The following is a 15,158-nucleotide window of genomic DNA, read 5'->3' on the forward strand; positions in this document are numbered from 1 at the left end:
AAAAAAAAAAAAAAAAAAAAAAAAAATGGTTATAGCATAGCAAGGCTTTATGACATAAGAAATGAGTTTTTTTATTTTCATGTCCATCTTAATTATAATCATAATTTGATAAAGCCCTAGTGAATTTTTAGTTTCAAGACTTAATGGGTTTTTTTTTCTTTTTTAAAATTACATTTGAAATGAGGGCTTTCATATACTATACATTTTATATCAGGAATAATGGTTAATTTTAAATAGCACTTATAGTATCAACTTAAATTTTTCAACAGATGTCTAAAACACCATTTCCTATTTACATTGCTTAGTTTATCTCCAGTACAGTTAAGGATTAAACCATTGTGATTTGACAGGTAAGATATAAACATAATTAGGAATAAAAATGTCCTCCAGGAGGGAAACTGAAACTTATTGCTTGGTAAGTATTATTTGGTTTATAAAAAGTAGAAATGAAGGATATATCCCGGAGGTATGTGAAATCATTGGCTGCTTTGCACAAAGGCTAAATGGAATATTAGTAGAATATTCAGTAATAATAAGACTTGAACTGCTATTTTTCTCTGTATGTTAAAATAATTTTTCAAAGAAATACAAGGTTAGGCTACACACAATTTATGATTTTATTAAAATCATAGAAAGGACTATTTATTTTCATATTTGAGAAGTTTATATCATTGTGCTTTTACTTAGTTTTCAGCATATTTGCTTCCCCTCATTTTAAAGTAAATTTCTCTAAGCAATTCTATGCTTTGTTCTCGTGCTTCTGATTTGATATATTATTTTCCTCCCAGAACTCTAACATTGAGCTTTACACCTAGCTTCTGAGAGTCACTATAATGAAAAAGAGAAGCCAGATAATTTCTTGGCCATACCTTGCCTTCAAACTAATCCAGGATGTTTTCTTTTTGCAGCTCTTGGAGCAGTTCCATCTCCTCTTGATTGTTACCTCTGCAATCGAGGTCTGAAGACTCTACATGTCCGAATGGAAAAGCATTTCAAAAATGGAATGGCAGTTGCCCAGTTCTTGGAATCTAATCCTGGGGTAGAAAAGGTTATTTATCCTGGTATGTTATTTATCCTGGTATGTTAGTTTGATTTCTAAGCAGATATGCTTATACTAGGATTTCAGCAGTTATCCTGAGCATCGTGTTTATGTAACATTTATTTCTAAGTTAAGTGCTTTCACGTATTGTTTATGTTCATTTATTATTGAGCACTGCCATGTGTCAGGCTCTGTGGTGGGTCTGGTGGAAAGAAGATAGACATGGTCTCTACCCTTGTATTGCCTCTAGTCTAGTGGATGCTTGGATATTAGAAAATTATTTTTATGCATTTGATGTTCCTGTGGTGGTCTGTGATTTGAAGGCTTGTGTGTATCTATTCAAAGATGTTAACATTGGACTTTTCAGTTGATTTGCTTGTAATCTTGTCAGTCTGCCATTCAGCATTAACTCTCACTTTAATCTGATAGAGGTTTGTTCCAGTTGAGACTTGATATTAGGTGCTAAAATTCCCCTGAAGTTCTCTCTGTCTCTTTTGGAAATGGAGTTTCACTCTTGCCCAGGCTGGAGTGCAATGGTGTCATTTTGGCTCACTGCAACTTCTGCCTCCCGGGTTCAAGTGATTCTCTTGCTTCAGCCTCCCAAGTAGCTGGGATTACAGGTGCCCACCACCATGCCTGACTATTTTTTGTATTTTTAGTAGAGATAAGGTTTCACCATGTTGGCCAGGCTGGTCTCGAACTCCTGACCTCAGGTGATGTGCCAGCCTTGGCCTCCCAAAGTGCTGGGATTATAGGTGTGAGCCACTGTGCCCGGCCCCCTAAGGTTCTCTTCTGTATTTGTATTCCTTCACCTCTTCCAGCATCCAGAAATGCTTCTGTGGAGTTAGCTGAATTTATTTTTACCAGTCTTTTAAGCTGTGGTAGTCCTAAGTAGTTCTTTTATTTTTAGATCCTTTTGAAGGATTTAGCGTCTAGAATATATAGGAAAATTAAGACTGGTCCCTCTACACAAGGAATTTAGAGAAACCAAAGTGAAACACATGTGAAACTAAATGCCCTAAATGTACTTTAGGTAAAGAGCTGTTGATTGATATATATTCTGTGCCATGAAGAATGGGCAGCATTGGTTAAAAGGGCATAGACAAGGTATTGGAGATTTATTCAAGAAATGTTTATTAATTGCCAGCTATGAGCCAGGCTTTGCACTAGGAATTGGGATCCAATTAGTAACAAAAGAAACGGATTTGCCCTCATGGAGCAACTCTGGTGGCTAAGACAGATACTAAACGAGAAATTACAGGATATAATTGACAAGGGAAGTCCAGGTTGAAGGGACAGCATGGGCAAAGGTCCTGAGATGAAAGGGAGTGCAGTGGTACTGGTGTAAAGAAAGCTGAAGAGGGTAGAAAAGATGAGGCAACATAAAGCTGGAGAGATAGGGGCCCGAGCAAGCAGCCAGATGTGAGCATGGCATAATCCTCATCTTAGGCTTATTTGCAGTTTACTTAAGCAGACAGTGAAAAATTCTCCCCCCACCAAAAAAAACCCAAAAAACAAAAATTACATGTTTGACTCTAAAATAAGACTTTTCTGATACCTTATGATTACAGGGCTGCCCTCTCATCCACAGCATGAGTTGGCGAAGCGTCAGTGTACAGGTTGTACAGGGATGATCACCTTTTATATTAAGGGCACTCTTCAGCATGCTGAAATTTTCCTCAAGAACCTAAAGGTAAACTTAGAAAATAGGTTTAAAATTGTAAGAGGTAAGGCCTCCTTACAGCAGTTCACTATCTCTCACTTCCACTCAAGTCAGATAATGTTTTTGTATCTGCAGGTTACACTCAAACCTCTTTATCATGAAATGCATTGGGTTGAAAATGACTTAAACAACAGTGTCACAGTAGCAGACATCTAAATATGTTCATCTACTTAACTCCTACATACTACAATCAATTTGAGAGACACAATGCTTTTATTTAAAAGTGAACCCCTTTTTTCAGATGAAATAGGTAAAACCTTGAAGTAACGTGCAGTTAGTGCACTGCACAAGGGTTGTTCTAAAAATCCATCCTATGAATGGCTTTCCAAACCCTTTGCCTCCTAGGCTGCATCTGACTAGGGGAGGCGTTTGTCTAATTTTCAAAAACCCAGGAGGAGGCTCTCAGGGGCCATGAGCAAGAGACCTGTCCAACTCCATACACTGGGCTTAACCTTGAGCTCATGCAGTTTGAATACTACAGAATAGATTAATAGAAAGCTACCAGATTAGTCAAAGTGTTCCTGGTGTCACCTTAATTTCATACAGTTACCAAGGTAACTTTTAAAACATTTGTAAAGTTTTATGACACTATCACACTCAAAATAAAAAGTGTTTTTTGTTTTTTTTTGTTTTTTCCTGTTCCAGTAGGGAGTTAAAGGATATATTTCATAAGTGATATGTATTAACAAGGAAGTATGTATAACTTGGGAGGCATTTAGAGATTTTTTTATTTATGTGGTAACCACAGAGCAAAGTCTCGAATGCAACAATTTTTTCTTTTTTTTTTTTTGAGGCAGAGTTTCACTCTGTTCCCCAGGCTGGAGTTCAGTGGCATGATCTCGGCTCACTGCAACCTCCACCTCCTGGGTTCAAGTGATACTCCTGCCTCAGCCTCCCAAGTAGCTGGGATTACAGGTGCATGCCACCACGCCCAGCTAATTTTTGTATTTTAGTAGAGACGGGGTTTCACTATGTTGGCCAGGCTGGTCTTGAACTCCTGACCTCTGGTGATCCGCCTGCCTTGGCCTCCCAAAGTGCTGGGATTACAGGCATGAACCACTGTGCCTGGCCTAAAAACATTTATTTTTAGATTTTAGTATTTTTAGTTTACTAGAAAGTCTAAATTCATGTTTTCTTTGCTGTAGCTATTTACTCTGGCTGAGAGTTTGGGAGGATTCGAAAGTCTTGCTGAGCTTCCGTAAGTACGGTTCTGTTTTTCTCAGTACTCTAAATTTGATGTCAGCTTTAATGATTGGGAAAGAAATGTGACAAGGTCAGGGATAATTCAAGATATTTAACAATAAGAATAGCATGACATTAATCAGAATGGACTCTTACCCTGTCAAGATGGAGACCCTGATAAAATCTCATGGCAGGCTACTTGTTAGTGAGCGGTGTCCTCCCAAATGTTGCTTCCTTCCCTGCTCTGTCAAAAAGAGATTCCAGCAGTAATTGTATTCTAGGATCTCTGACCTCTGACCTCTAACCTAGGGCCACATGTTCTACCCTACTCAGCCTTAGAGGGGACTGGAGACTTTGTACTAGAAAAGCTTTTTTCAAGGCTCTTTGGGAAACAGAGAATTTGTCTCTGATGAAACTCCTCCATGCCCTTGATTATTGGAGAAGAGCCCTACTAGATACTGTCAAATCTTTTGTTTTCTGTTCTCTATGGGATAAACCTTTAATATCTTTATGTTGTGTACAAGATAAATCCAAACCCTAACTTGGTACCAGGCCCTTCAGTATCTAACCCAATCAATTCATCTAATTTTATCAAAGCATCAGAGGATATTGGTACAAGGAGCAGCCTAAGATCATACAGTACAACGGCTTATTTTACAGGCAAGGAAACAAAGATCCAGAAGGTTGAGCTGATTGATTCAAGTGTCACACAGGAACATATTAGCAACTTCATTTTTGGGTTTGCATCAGAAACAGTGAGGGGAGGTAAAAGGTGCCTGGATCTGGATTTGAGATCTGCTTCCACCAATTAGTTAACCTTTAAACTTCCATTTTTTAACCCATAAAATGAGATTAATAATTAATGATTTTTGACCTGGTGCAATGTATTATGCCTGCAATTACAATACTTTGGGAGGCTGAGGTGGGTGGATCACTTGAGGTCAGGAGTTCAAGACCAGCCTGGCCAACATGGTGAAACCTTATCTCTACTGAAAAAAAAAAAAAGGAAAAAATTATCTGGGCGTGGTGGTGCACGCCTATAATCCCAGTTACTTGGGTGGCTGAGGTATGAGAATCGCTTGAACCCAAGTGATGGAGGTTGTAGCAAGCCGAGGTTGCAGCAAGCCGAGATCACACCACTGCACGCCAGCCTGGGTGATGCAGTGAGACTCTGTCTCAAAAAAAAAAAAAAACCAAAACAACAACAAAAAATTAATGATTATCCATTTATTGATTACCTGTCCCACCAAGCATTCCTGATATATATTACCTTTATTATATGCTACTATGGCCATATGTTGTAACTATTGCAGGGTTAAGTCAACATCATAACCTAACTATTTTTAACTATACTAAATATATACTGTGTATTTCTGTGTCTTCATTTTCATAAACATTTGTGGAATAACTTGTTATGCAAGCATTGTGTGGAGAAATGTCAGGGCCCACCAAAGTTTAGGCCTATTTTCTGTCTTTGTCTAGGAGTTTACAGTTAGACAGAAAGTCAGACAGTCTCACAAAGTTAAAAAAAAAAAAAGATGTCCAAATAACGACTTGAAATAATTCATGTAACACAGCTTTTTGTTAGTCTTTCCAGAAGATGCCTGCTAGTAAGTTTGGATGCACAAGAGGGCACACTCAGCATGTGAAATGGGTTTGTTTTTCATAGTAATGAAGTGTGTATTACCTTGAGACTCTCTTGTCTTGAATCTCTCCTGATTTACGTAGGGATTTTCGTTTAAAATTGCTTGGCCCCCAGACACCCTGGTTTAGGCTGTAACCGCGATGCCAGAGGATGGGTGGATTTAGGTCAGGGCTTGTCTGTTCTATGACCCTTCATTCTGTGTCTCCCAACTCTGCTGCTACTAGTACAGCATTGCAATATGGGAGGCAGGAAGTGAAGATAATGTGTAGTAGCTTAGTCTCCCAGCCTCACAACACATATAACTCTGTGACCTTAGAAAAGTTACTCATCCTCCCTAAATCTCAATTTCCTTGATTTTAAAATGTGGGCAACATTCTACATAGCTTTTAGGTTTTTTGTGAGAACATGGGAAAAAAACTCCCTAAGCTAATGCCTTGGTTCATACTAAGTACCAAATAAATGTTAGCACCTACTATGAACTATTATCTTTCATTAGGCATCTCTACTACATTCCAGGTGCTTCGAAGTACTTTATACATGTTCCTTCAAATTAATGCCTGTGACAAACTTTGAAGACAGGTGTTATATCCAATTTTTATTCATTAAAAAAATGAATTAATGCACGCAAACCACCTAGTAGAGTATCTGCCTCATAGTAAGCACACAGTCGGTGCATCTGTTATTATTTCAGATAAGGAAATAGGCACTGGGGATGAGTAACTTTTATAAGGCCACATAGCCAGTATGTGGAGGGGCTTATCCAAGTTTGTTGGTCTCTGAGATCTGAGTTCTTATTTCTACATGTACACATTCTTTTAGGGAATTATGAGTCTCACAGGGCAGAACATTTTTAAGATGGATGTTTGTGTCTAAACACTTTAGTAGCGTGATAAAGGAAGATATCCATCACTCAGACCACAACTGAGATTTTTTTTTTCCCCGTGGCTCTCATGTAAGAGAGGGGAAAGCAGCTTAGGTATTGATTTTGCTGGTGGCATGCAGGGAAAGGAAGAGTGTTGATTGTAACATACATATTGGGGCTAAGTGAGACGCTAAGCCTCTCCATTATTCTTCACGGAAATTTCTCCTTCCATGAAACTTTGGCAGTCTTTTTGTCTATACTTGTTTGGCATTGTTTATACAGACTATTTTGTTTTGTGAATTGTCATAGTTTTTAGCTCCTGCTTTGTTATTTAGGGTAAAAAAAACATCTCATTCTTCTTGGTTTCCCAATTTTTACTGCAGTGCTTGACATATGGGTGCTTTTCCTTTATATCTGTTGATGATGGTAATGAACTGCTAGATAGTTTGAAAAATCCTTCCAGGTCTCTATGCCAGGAGTTATATTGTAGAATTCTGAATGCTTAGTGGTTGCTACTGGTGATTCTTGGTGGTCTTTCTCCGATGTGCCTCAGAAGGTCCAGCTCTGGATTGATCCAGAGGAAACTAATTATGACAGGCTTTTGGTCCAAGAGATCTCTTGTAAGAAGCAGTCCAGTAGGTTGGTCATGGAGTACATGATTTCTGGCCAAAGCCTCATGTAGGCAGGTATTGAAATCTACACCCTGAGGAGGCTATGCCTTACCCTACTGCACGGGGGTACTTGACACACACTTTCAGTATTTGGATCGAGCATATCTTACCGAAGGTATAAAAAAGACAAAAAAAATCTTGCTTTTCACTTAAAATCATAGCTAGAAGAGATAAGTTTCATAATTTTCTCTTTTTTTGCCTGTGAATTATAGGGGTATGCAAAATTTGATATTTGGAGCAGAAAAATTTTGAGGGTAATTGCAGTTTATGAGACAGAAACATGCCTCCACTGACACCATATAGTGATCAAAAATTTGCTCATGTCTTCTTTCAGGGCAATCATGACTCATGCATCAGTTCCTAAGAATGACAGAGATGTCCTTGGAATCAGTGACACACTGATTCGACTGTCTGTGGGCTTAGAGGATGAGAAAGACCTACTGGAAGATCTAGATCAAGCTTTGAAGGCAGCAGTAAGTCTTATTATTGTGTGTGTGTGTGTGTGTGTGTGTGTCTGATTTATCTTGGGCATGGGGGTCACTATATTTACAAAGAGTGGTCTCATTGTGAGCTCTAAAGCTTTTCTGTTCCTATAATAGACCAGGTGTATAAATAAAGGTACAGGGAGCTCAGTCAAAGTGCATATTTAAAGGATGGTTGTATTCAGTAAAAGGACTTCTTGAGGAGTTGAAGCTATGGCCTATATATTTAATAACATATTTTCTTGTGCACTGTTACTATAGCACCCTCCAAGTGGAAGTCACAACTAGTATTCCAGAGCTGCTATTAGAAGCTGCTTCCTGTGAAGATCAAATCTTCCTGAGTAATTAAACGGACCAACAATGAGCCTTTGCAAAATTTTCAAGTGGAAATTTTAAGGCACCTCATTATCTTTCATAACTGTAATCTTGTTAGGGATCATCTCTGTTAAAAAGTTTTCTGTATGTCATATTATAATTACAGGTCAATTCTGTTAATATCTTTTTGTTAATTTTGCTCTATGTTTGCCTCTGAAGGAGGTGAGATTTGTGCTGCTTTGGGGGATCATGTTCTTTTTTCAGGCCTAAGATTTATTTTGATCATGTTTACAATATAATGGTCATTCATTTTTATGTTTTGTGAAGAATTTAAATTTAAACGAATGTTCTTAAATCAAGTGTGATTTTTTTTTGCGTATCATTGAAAAGAACATTAAAAGCAATGGTTTACACTTAGTTACCATAAGCCAAAAATCAAATACTTGAAAAGTTTACTGTGAAATTCTACTGATTTAAGATTGTACTTAATATTAAAAAAAAAAATCTAATTATCAAATGCATCCCATTGTGGTATTCCTATATTATGTGACATTAAGCTATATTCCTGGGTCCTTTTAATTCCCAACTACTGCTCTTAGAGGTCTTAGCCTTTTGAGTTAATTTTTATAAATGTAATTAAATAACTATTATTCCCAAATCTTAGTGTTTGCAGATTAGTTATAAATCCTATATATGGCAGGTTAAAGGCCACCTTTTTACAGAGAAATAATACTTTTTATATTTTTATATTTTATATTTATGAGGTCAGTGTGCCAAGTATACACACATGCACACACAAACAAAATCAAAATAAAACAAAAAGCATGCCATTCTTGCAACTATGGAAAATCAAGTTGAGAAATTTAGAGTTCTAATTATGTTTTTATACAAGAACCCCCTAGATTTGATGTTTACACATAACTGGGACTATCTTTTTAACAGATTTTTGTATGATTTTCCAAGCCAAAATTCTCTCATTTGTTCACTGGGTCACATGACAAGTTAACAGTGATTCTGACAGCCTCTTTACNTTTATATTTTATCTGAAATAGTACATGTGTTGAGAATAAAGGAAGATATGTTTAAAAATAGAATCTTTTGGGCCTGGTGGTACATGCTTGTAGTCCTAGCTACTTGGGCAGCTGAGGTGGAGGATCTCCTTGAGCCTAGGAGTTCCAGACTGCAGTGAGCTATGAATATGCCACTGCACTCCAGCCTGGGCGACAGAAGGAGACCCTAATGAAATAGACAATTTTATAGTTGAGTGTATAGTTAGCTAGTTATCATTGAGCCGTAAGTCAAAAATTAAATCTTAAAAATTGTTTTTATACTAAAGGCTTCTCATCTTATAATAAATCTTGATATTGCCATTTGTTTTGGTTAAAATAATATCATATAGCCTGATGAATGACAGTGCTGTTTAGGAGGAGAATACATAAAAATATACATTCTTCTGTATTGTCCACAATCTTGAATTATGCCTATTGAGTCTGGAAATTCTGTCTCTAGAGGCAGTAGCATTTTGAGGCAGGTCCTGTCTCACTATGGTTTCTGCCAGAACTGATTTATTGCCATCTCAAGGCCTTAGGGCTGTGGAAATTAATGAAGATCAACCAAACGAGAAAAGGAAAAGCTATTCTTAGCTTACTATAGCAAGGGAGTTAGCCACCATCACCTGGGTTTTGGCAGAAAGTCAAAGGCAGGCAGATGGGTGGAAAAGTTTTATAGTAGAAGAAAGGGAAGCCTTCAAGTATGTCCTAGGTGAAGACTGTTGGCATGGGGAAACTGGAAGCAGGTTGACTGGAGTCAAGTGTTTCACAGTGAGCAGGTCTGTGTAACCCTACACCAAAGTCTAAGGAAGTTGAGAGGCCAAAGAGGCATCAGGTTTCTTAGAAAGAAACATTTAATAGGGACTTAGGAACAGAAGCCATGACTGTATCTTGGGCAGTGATGGGGCAAGTTGGTGAATCCCAGCATAATTACCCACCAGACCCGGGACTTATATGCCATAGGGAGAGGAGTGATTGAGAAGGAATTTGTAAGACAACTGAAGTATGCTAACATCAAAGCTGTTTGACCTAAGGGCAGGATTTACTGTATGGATGAGTTTATCAAGGGTGACTTACTCTAAGGACAGGATTTACAATAAGTACCTGCTCTTAAACAAGGTACAATAGATAAACTGGAATGAGGGTTAATCAGAAGCCAACAGGGCAGATTAGCATCCAAGATGGAGTTGCTTTGGCCTCTAGATGGGGCATCCTGTGTGATTTGCTAAAGGTGCATATTTGATTTTCTCTGGTCCTAAGTTGGAAGCAGGGGCAAAATTAGAGAAACTGTCAGTCATTTATTTCCCGGCCATTCTGGGCCAATTGTTACACAAGTTATTGTTTGGCTTCTTGGATTGTCACTAAAGAAAGCAATCTGGCTTCCTGCAACTCTGACTTACAGCAGGCTGATCTCGTGTGTTGTTTATTGTTGATGAGGGTGTTGGTTTCTTGGGCAGCTTGCTGCAGAATGTGGGTCGAATTTCTAATTTTGCATATGGCATGGCCACTGTCCATTCCTATATTCAGTCTCTTAGGGATTCTGGTGACCAGTAAGTAACTACCATCATGTTAGTCAAGGTTCTCCAGACTAATAGAGCCAGTAAGGCCTCTGTGTGTGTGTGTGTGTGTGTGTGTGTGTGTGTGTATAGAGAAAGATAGAGAGATAGACAGAGATTTATTTTAAGAAATTACTTACGTGATTGTGAGGCTGGCAAGTCTACAGTCTATTGTAGTCTTGAGTTTGAAATTTGCAGGGCAGACCATTAAGCTGAAAATACAGGCAGAGATTCTATGATGCAGTAATGAGGCAGAATTGCTTTCTTTAGGGAAACCTTTGTCTTTGCTCTTAAGGCCTTCAACTGATTGCATGAAACTCACTCACATTATGGAGATTAATCTCCTTTGCTCAAAGTCTATTTAAATGTTAATCACATCTAAAACATACCATTACAGCAACATCTAGACTGGTGTTTGACCAAACAATTGGGCATCATAGTTGACACATAAAATTAACCATCATAACCATGTACTAGGCACTGTTCCTCACTGCCTGAGAAGACACCATTATGTTTACTAGGGTTTTTGAGGTTTATCCACAGCTTTTAGTTATCTGCAACCATGTCTCCCACCATTAACATAGTTCACACTAAGATGATGATTCTATGTTTAACGCTTGGTCCCACCTTCTTCACAGTCCATCTGGTTTTGCAGAGGGAACGTAACTGGACATTACGGTCAGGTTAGGTGAGGTCAGGCCTTCAGGACGCTATTTCCACTGAGTTACTTCATAAGGCATATTATGCAAAATTCCATCAGCTCTTCTATTCACTATACTCACTGTTGAAATTCTAAGAGTGAGATTGCCATCTCACACCAAAGCCAGTGGGTACGATCTTCAGTAGGCACACAGCATTATGTTTGTATTTGATCCAGCTAAATGACATTTAAGAGAAAACTTTATTGTGGACTCTGTAAAGTGTGACATTTCTTTGTGACTCAATTTACTCATGCATTTGTACCTGGGAGTTCATTACATAGCTAACTTCCAGCTGCTTTCAATTTACATGATAAAAGAAATGGGTCATATTCTTCTCAGTGTCCTTGTAGTGCGTTTTCCTTTAGTTTTACATTGAATTCTGTTGTAAGTAAAATGGATAAGATCGTTCACTATTTTGGATTATTTTGCTGAAGATGACCAGCTCTGAGATGTGAGGAGTAAATAAGAAAGTAACAGTAAAATCTGGACTATCTTTTAAAAATTAAGACATCATTTTTAACAACAGATTAGCCTTAAATGACCTGATTCCACAGAGGAGCCAGGAAATAGTAAGAAACTACAAATCTATTTGTAGAAATATGGAAATCTTAATACTATTAAGATACAAATCTTAACAGTATTTTTATAAAGTGAAAACAATATGATCACTTAATTACTCAGGTGGATCTGAAGAAAATTTCAGAGAAGAAAAATGAAGCTTGGAATGCACTTTAGAAAAACACAAAAGGGAACACAAATGCTTCATAACAAATCTCTTAGGAGGCCAATATTGAAAGAAATACAAAAGATGGTAAACATGATTAAACAAAATGTCATCAAGGAGTAACAAAAGTATTACTCAAAATAAAACTTCTCTTAGGAATTATCCAAAGACAAGTGATTATTTAAAAAGGAATTTCCTCTTCTATACAACAAAAGAAACCCTGATTTCATTTACTTCACAACACAACACAAATTTACTTACAAAAAAAATGAGTGCAATAGAAAATGAAATTGCTTTTAATTTGAAGATTGAAGAAAAGGTTGCTATATGTCTTCTTTTAAACAAACACGTTTGATTCAATTTTGACTTACTGCTCACAAAATAAATTTCTATTTGCCCCAGCGAGAACTCTCAGATATTGCAAACTTCTTTGTCTGTTGAGTAGTGTGCCTTTAATAGAATACATATAGCGTAGCTCTAGGGATTAGAGACCTCTGACTTGATACTATTTTTACAGTAATTTATATCTTGGTTTCTTCAACTAGAAAAAAAAATTGGGCCTGATTTTTTTTCTTTCATTTATTAGCTCTGCTGTTCTCACACCTACATGCTGAATTAGAAGGGACAAGTATAATCCATTTTCTTACAGTGAAGGAAAGGAAGGTTCAGAGTGAATATCATTTGACTAGCAAAAATAAGTGGCAGAGGCGGGGCTAGAATGTTGAACTTCAGACCTCTTACTTCTTTGTGATAGTGCACCATTCTTAGTCCAGCACAGAGAGTTCTCAAACAGATTAGCAAACCACCCTCTTGAAATTGCAAGAGTTGTTACCATGTGATCAAGGCATCATAATTAATGCAAACCCTAGTTTCTAGTCGGGACAGAGATTAAGGTGGAGACTTTGTAATAAAAGATGGGCATATATTTTACTCACATAGCTTATTTTATTTTGGATGAAAGAGCCAAGCAAAGTCTAGCCTTAGCCTGTTCATGAAGGAGTGATTGCTGAAATAAAGGTGCTTTAGAGTTGAGGAAACAGGGGCTGGCCTTTTATAGCCCTGTATTATTCAACCATTAATTATGAGCTGGAGATGGGTAGGGACCGGGAAGTTGAAGAGGGAGGCTTGGGAAACCTTACTGGTGAAGTGGCTCTAGTAAGCTGAGGGCAGTTCTCTGGTGGAGGGTAGACCGGTGCTGTGGTCTGGTAAGGGAAACCTTATTGGTGTATTATAGCATCCACTACAGGTAGTAACTTATGTCTCACCCATTTTATCTAACAATCTCCGTAAGATAGCCTAAACAAAGTAACTATGGCTATAATGTTGTGGTTACTGGTCTATAATGAAATTGCTTACCCATTCTTTCCTTCTTTCCCTCCTTCTGTAACAATGTTTTTCCATTTTGCAGAAGTAATTTTTTTTTTGGTGATAGGGTCTTGCTTTGTCACCCAGGCTGGAGCACAGTGGTGCAATTGTGGTTTGCTGCAGCCTCAACCTCCCAGGCTCCAGTGATCCTCCTGCCTCAGCCTCCTGAGTAGCTGACTATAGGCATGTGCCACCACACCTGGCTAATTTTTTGTAGAGATGAAGTCCTACTATGTTGGCCAAACTAAAAGTAATTTTTTTTTTCTAGAGAGTTTAGAGATTTAGAAGGAAAAGGTGGTCTTTAATAGGCTTTTTTTTTTAGGGGGGGGGCAGAGTCTTCCTCTGTCATCCAGGTTGGAGTGCAGTGGTGTGATCTCCAGGCACTGCAACCTCTGCCTCCCAGGTTCAAGCTATTCTTCTGCCTCAACCTCGCAAGTAGCTAGGATTACAGGTGCCTGCCATCATGCCTGGATAATTTTATATTTTAGTAAAATGGGGTTTTGCCATGTTGGCCAGGCTGGTCTCGAACTCCTGACCTCAGGTGATCCACACGCCTCAGCCTCCCAAAGTGCTGGGATTACAGGTGTGAGCCACGGCGCCTGGCCTTTAACAGGCTTTCTTAACAGAAAAGTAGACATCAGACTCTCTAAGTTCAAAACCCAGCTCGGGTGCTTACCTGCAAGCTGACCTTATTTTCAGCAACTTAAACTATCTAAACTTGAATGTTCTTCCTCATAGGAAAAATGGGGCTAATAACGTTTGCTGACAATGAATGTAAGGCATGGATGCATTAGGTGCTCAATAATTGTTATCTATCCCTTTGGCTTAGTAAAAACCATTGTCAAAGTTTTTGTGTATATGACTTTAAGTTTTCTCTAAATTATATGGACAGTGTTTTGAATATTGGAATCATGGCAAACAAAACTGTCCATCCAACTCTTGTTGTGGTTTAGATTTAGAATATTCTGTTATTGTTACTAAGTAACAGACTGGTTATCCTGGGTTGGAGGGTGGTTCTCATTTTAGCCTAGCTGCAAGCTGTTTTAACCAACTGGTGTGATAATTTTTTGGCTTTTTGTAAAAAATTGAATATTGGAGAAAGAAATGCCAGAGGACCTGACTGGCATTTCTAGATGCCATGACCTAGAGAAACTGATACATAAAATTACATATGCATACATTTGTGTAGCTAATACAAATGATAGTAGATCACTTCGAAAATAAAAAGCAAACTTAAAGCTTAATCATCACCAAATAGCAACCATGATGATTGGAATATTATGGAAAGGTTTGAAATTGTTCCTGTCATAAAATGGCTAAGAAAGGAAATTTCCTGTTATACATTTTTCATGTTGCATGACTTTTTAGCATGGAACATTTAAACAATATTTAATGCCAGGTATCCTCTTGTGCTTTTGGTTCACAAAAATCAAATACCCTTTGTAGAAGGCAAAATAACACAAATTGCAAAGAGTGATTTTGTTAAGCAATTAGAGTGGTTATCTCTTGTTCTTGTCTGACTAGCATCTGTTTAACCTTCTTCAGGCAACATAAACCCGGTGGAAAGCTACTCTGTCCTCATTTTCAATCACTAGTTTGGTGGGGAGTCACAGCATTGAGCACAGATTAACCACGACCAAACCACATATCTAGTCTGGTCACAGTGATGGTTCTGAATGAACACTTGTTCTAGGTCAGTCCATTAAGAATGAGTCTCTCAGGCCTGTAATCCCAGCACTTTGGGAGGCCGAGGCAGGCGGATCTCAAGATCAGGAGATCGAGATCATCCTGGCCAACACGGTGAAACTCCGTCTCTACTAAAAATACAAAAAATCGGCCGGGCA

At 38.1% G+C, this 15,158-nt stretch overlaps 1 protein-coding gene across 3 annotated transcripts in view; it reads left to right on the top strand.

The window, feature by feature from the left end:
• CTH (cystathionine gamma-lyase) overlaps positions 1-15,158 on the top strand; it is a 46,411-nt gene that overhangs the window by 19,016 nt on the left and 12,237 nt on the right. For 2 of the 3 annotated variants that reach the window (XM_017880088.1, XM_017880090.1), the window contains 4 exons: positions 909-1,061; positions 2,611-2,732; positions 3,908-3,960; positions 7,457-7,595. In XM_017880088.1, the coding sequence (XP_017735577.1) occupies positions 909-1,061; positions 2,611-2,732; positions 3,908-3,960; positions 7,457-7,595 (467 nt within the window). Of the gene's footprint in view, positions 1-908; positions 1,062-2,610; positions 2,733-3,907; positions 3,961-7,456; positions 7,596-7,865; positions 8,344-15,158 lie in introns of those variants that run through there. The other variant, XM_017880089.1, reaches the window with a different exon arrangement.

The sequence above is a fragment of the Rhinopithecus bieti genome, unplaced genomic scaffold (assembly GCF_001698545.2).
Source record: "Rhinopithecus bieti isolate Rb0 unplaced genomic scaffold, ASM169854v2 scaffold_11941, whole genome shotgun sequence".
Lineage (NCBI taxonomy): Eukaryota > Metazoa > Chordata > Mammalia > Primates > Cercopithecidae > Rhinopithecus > Rhinopithecus bieti.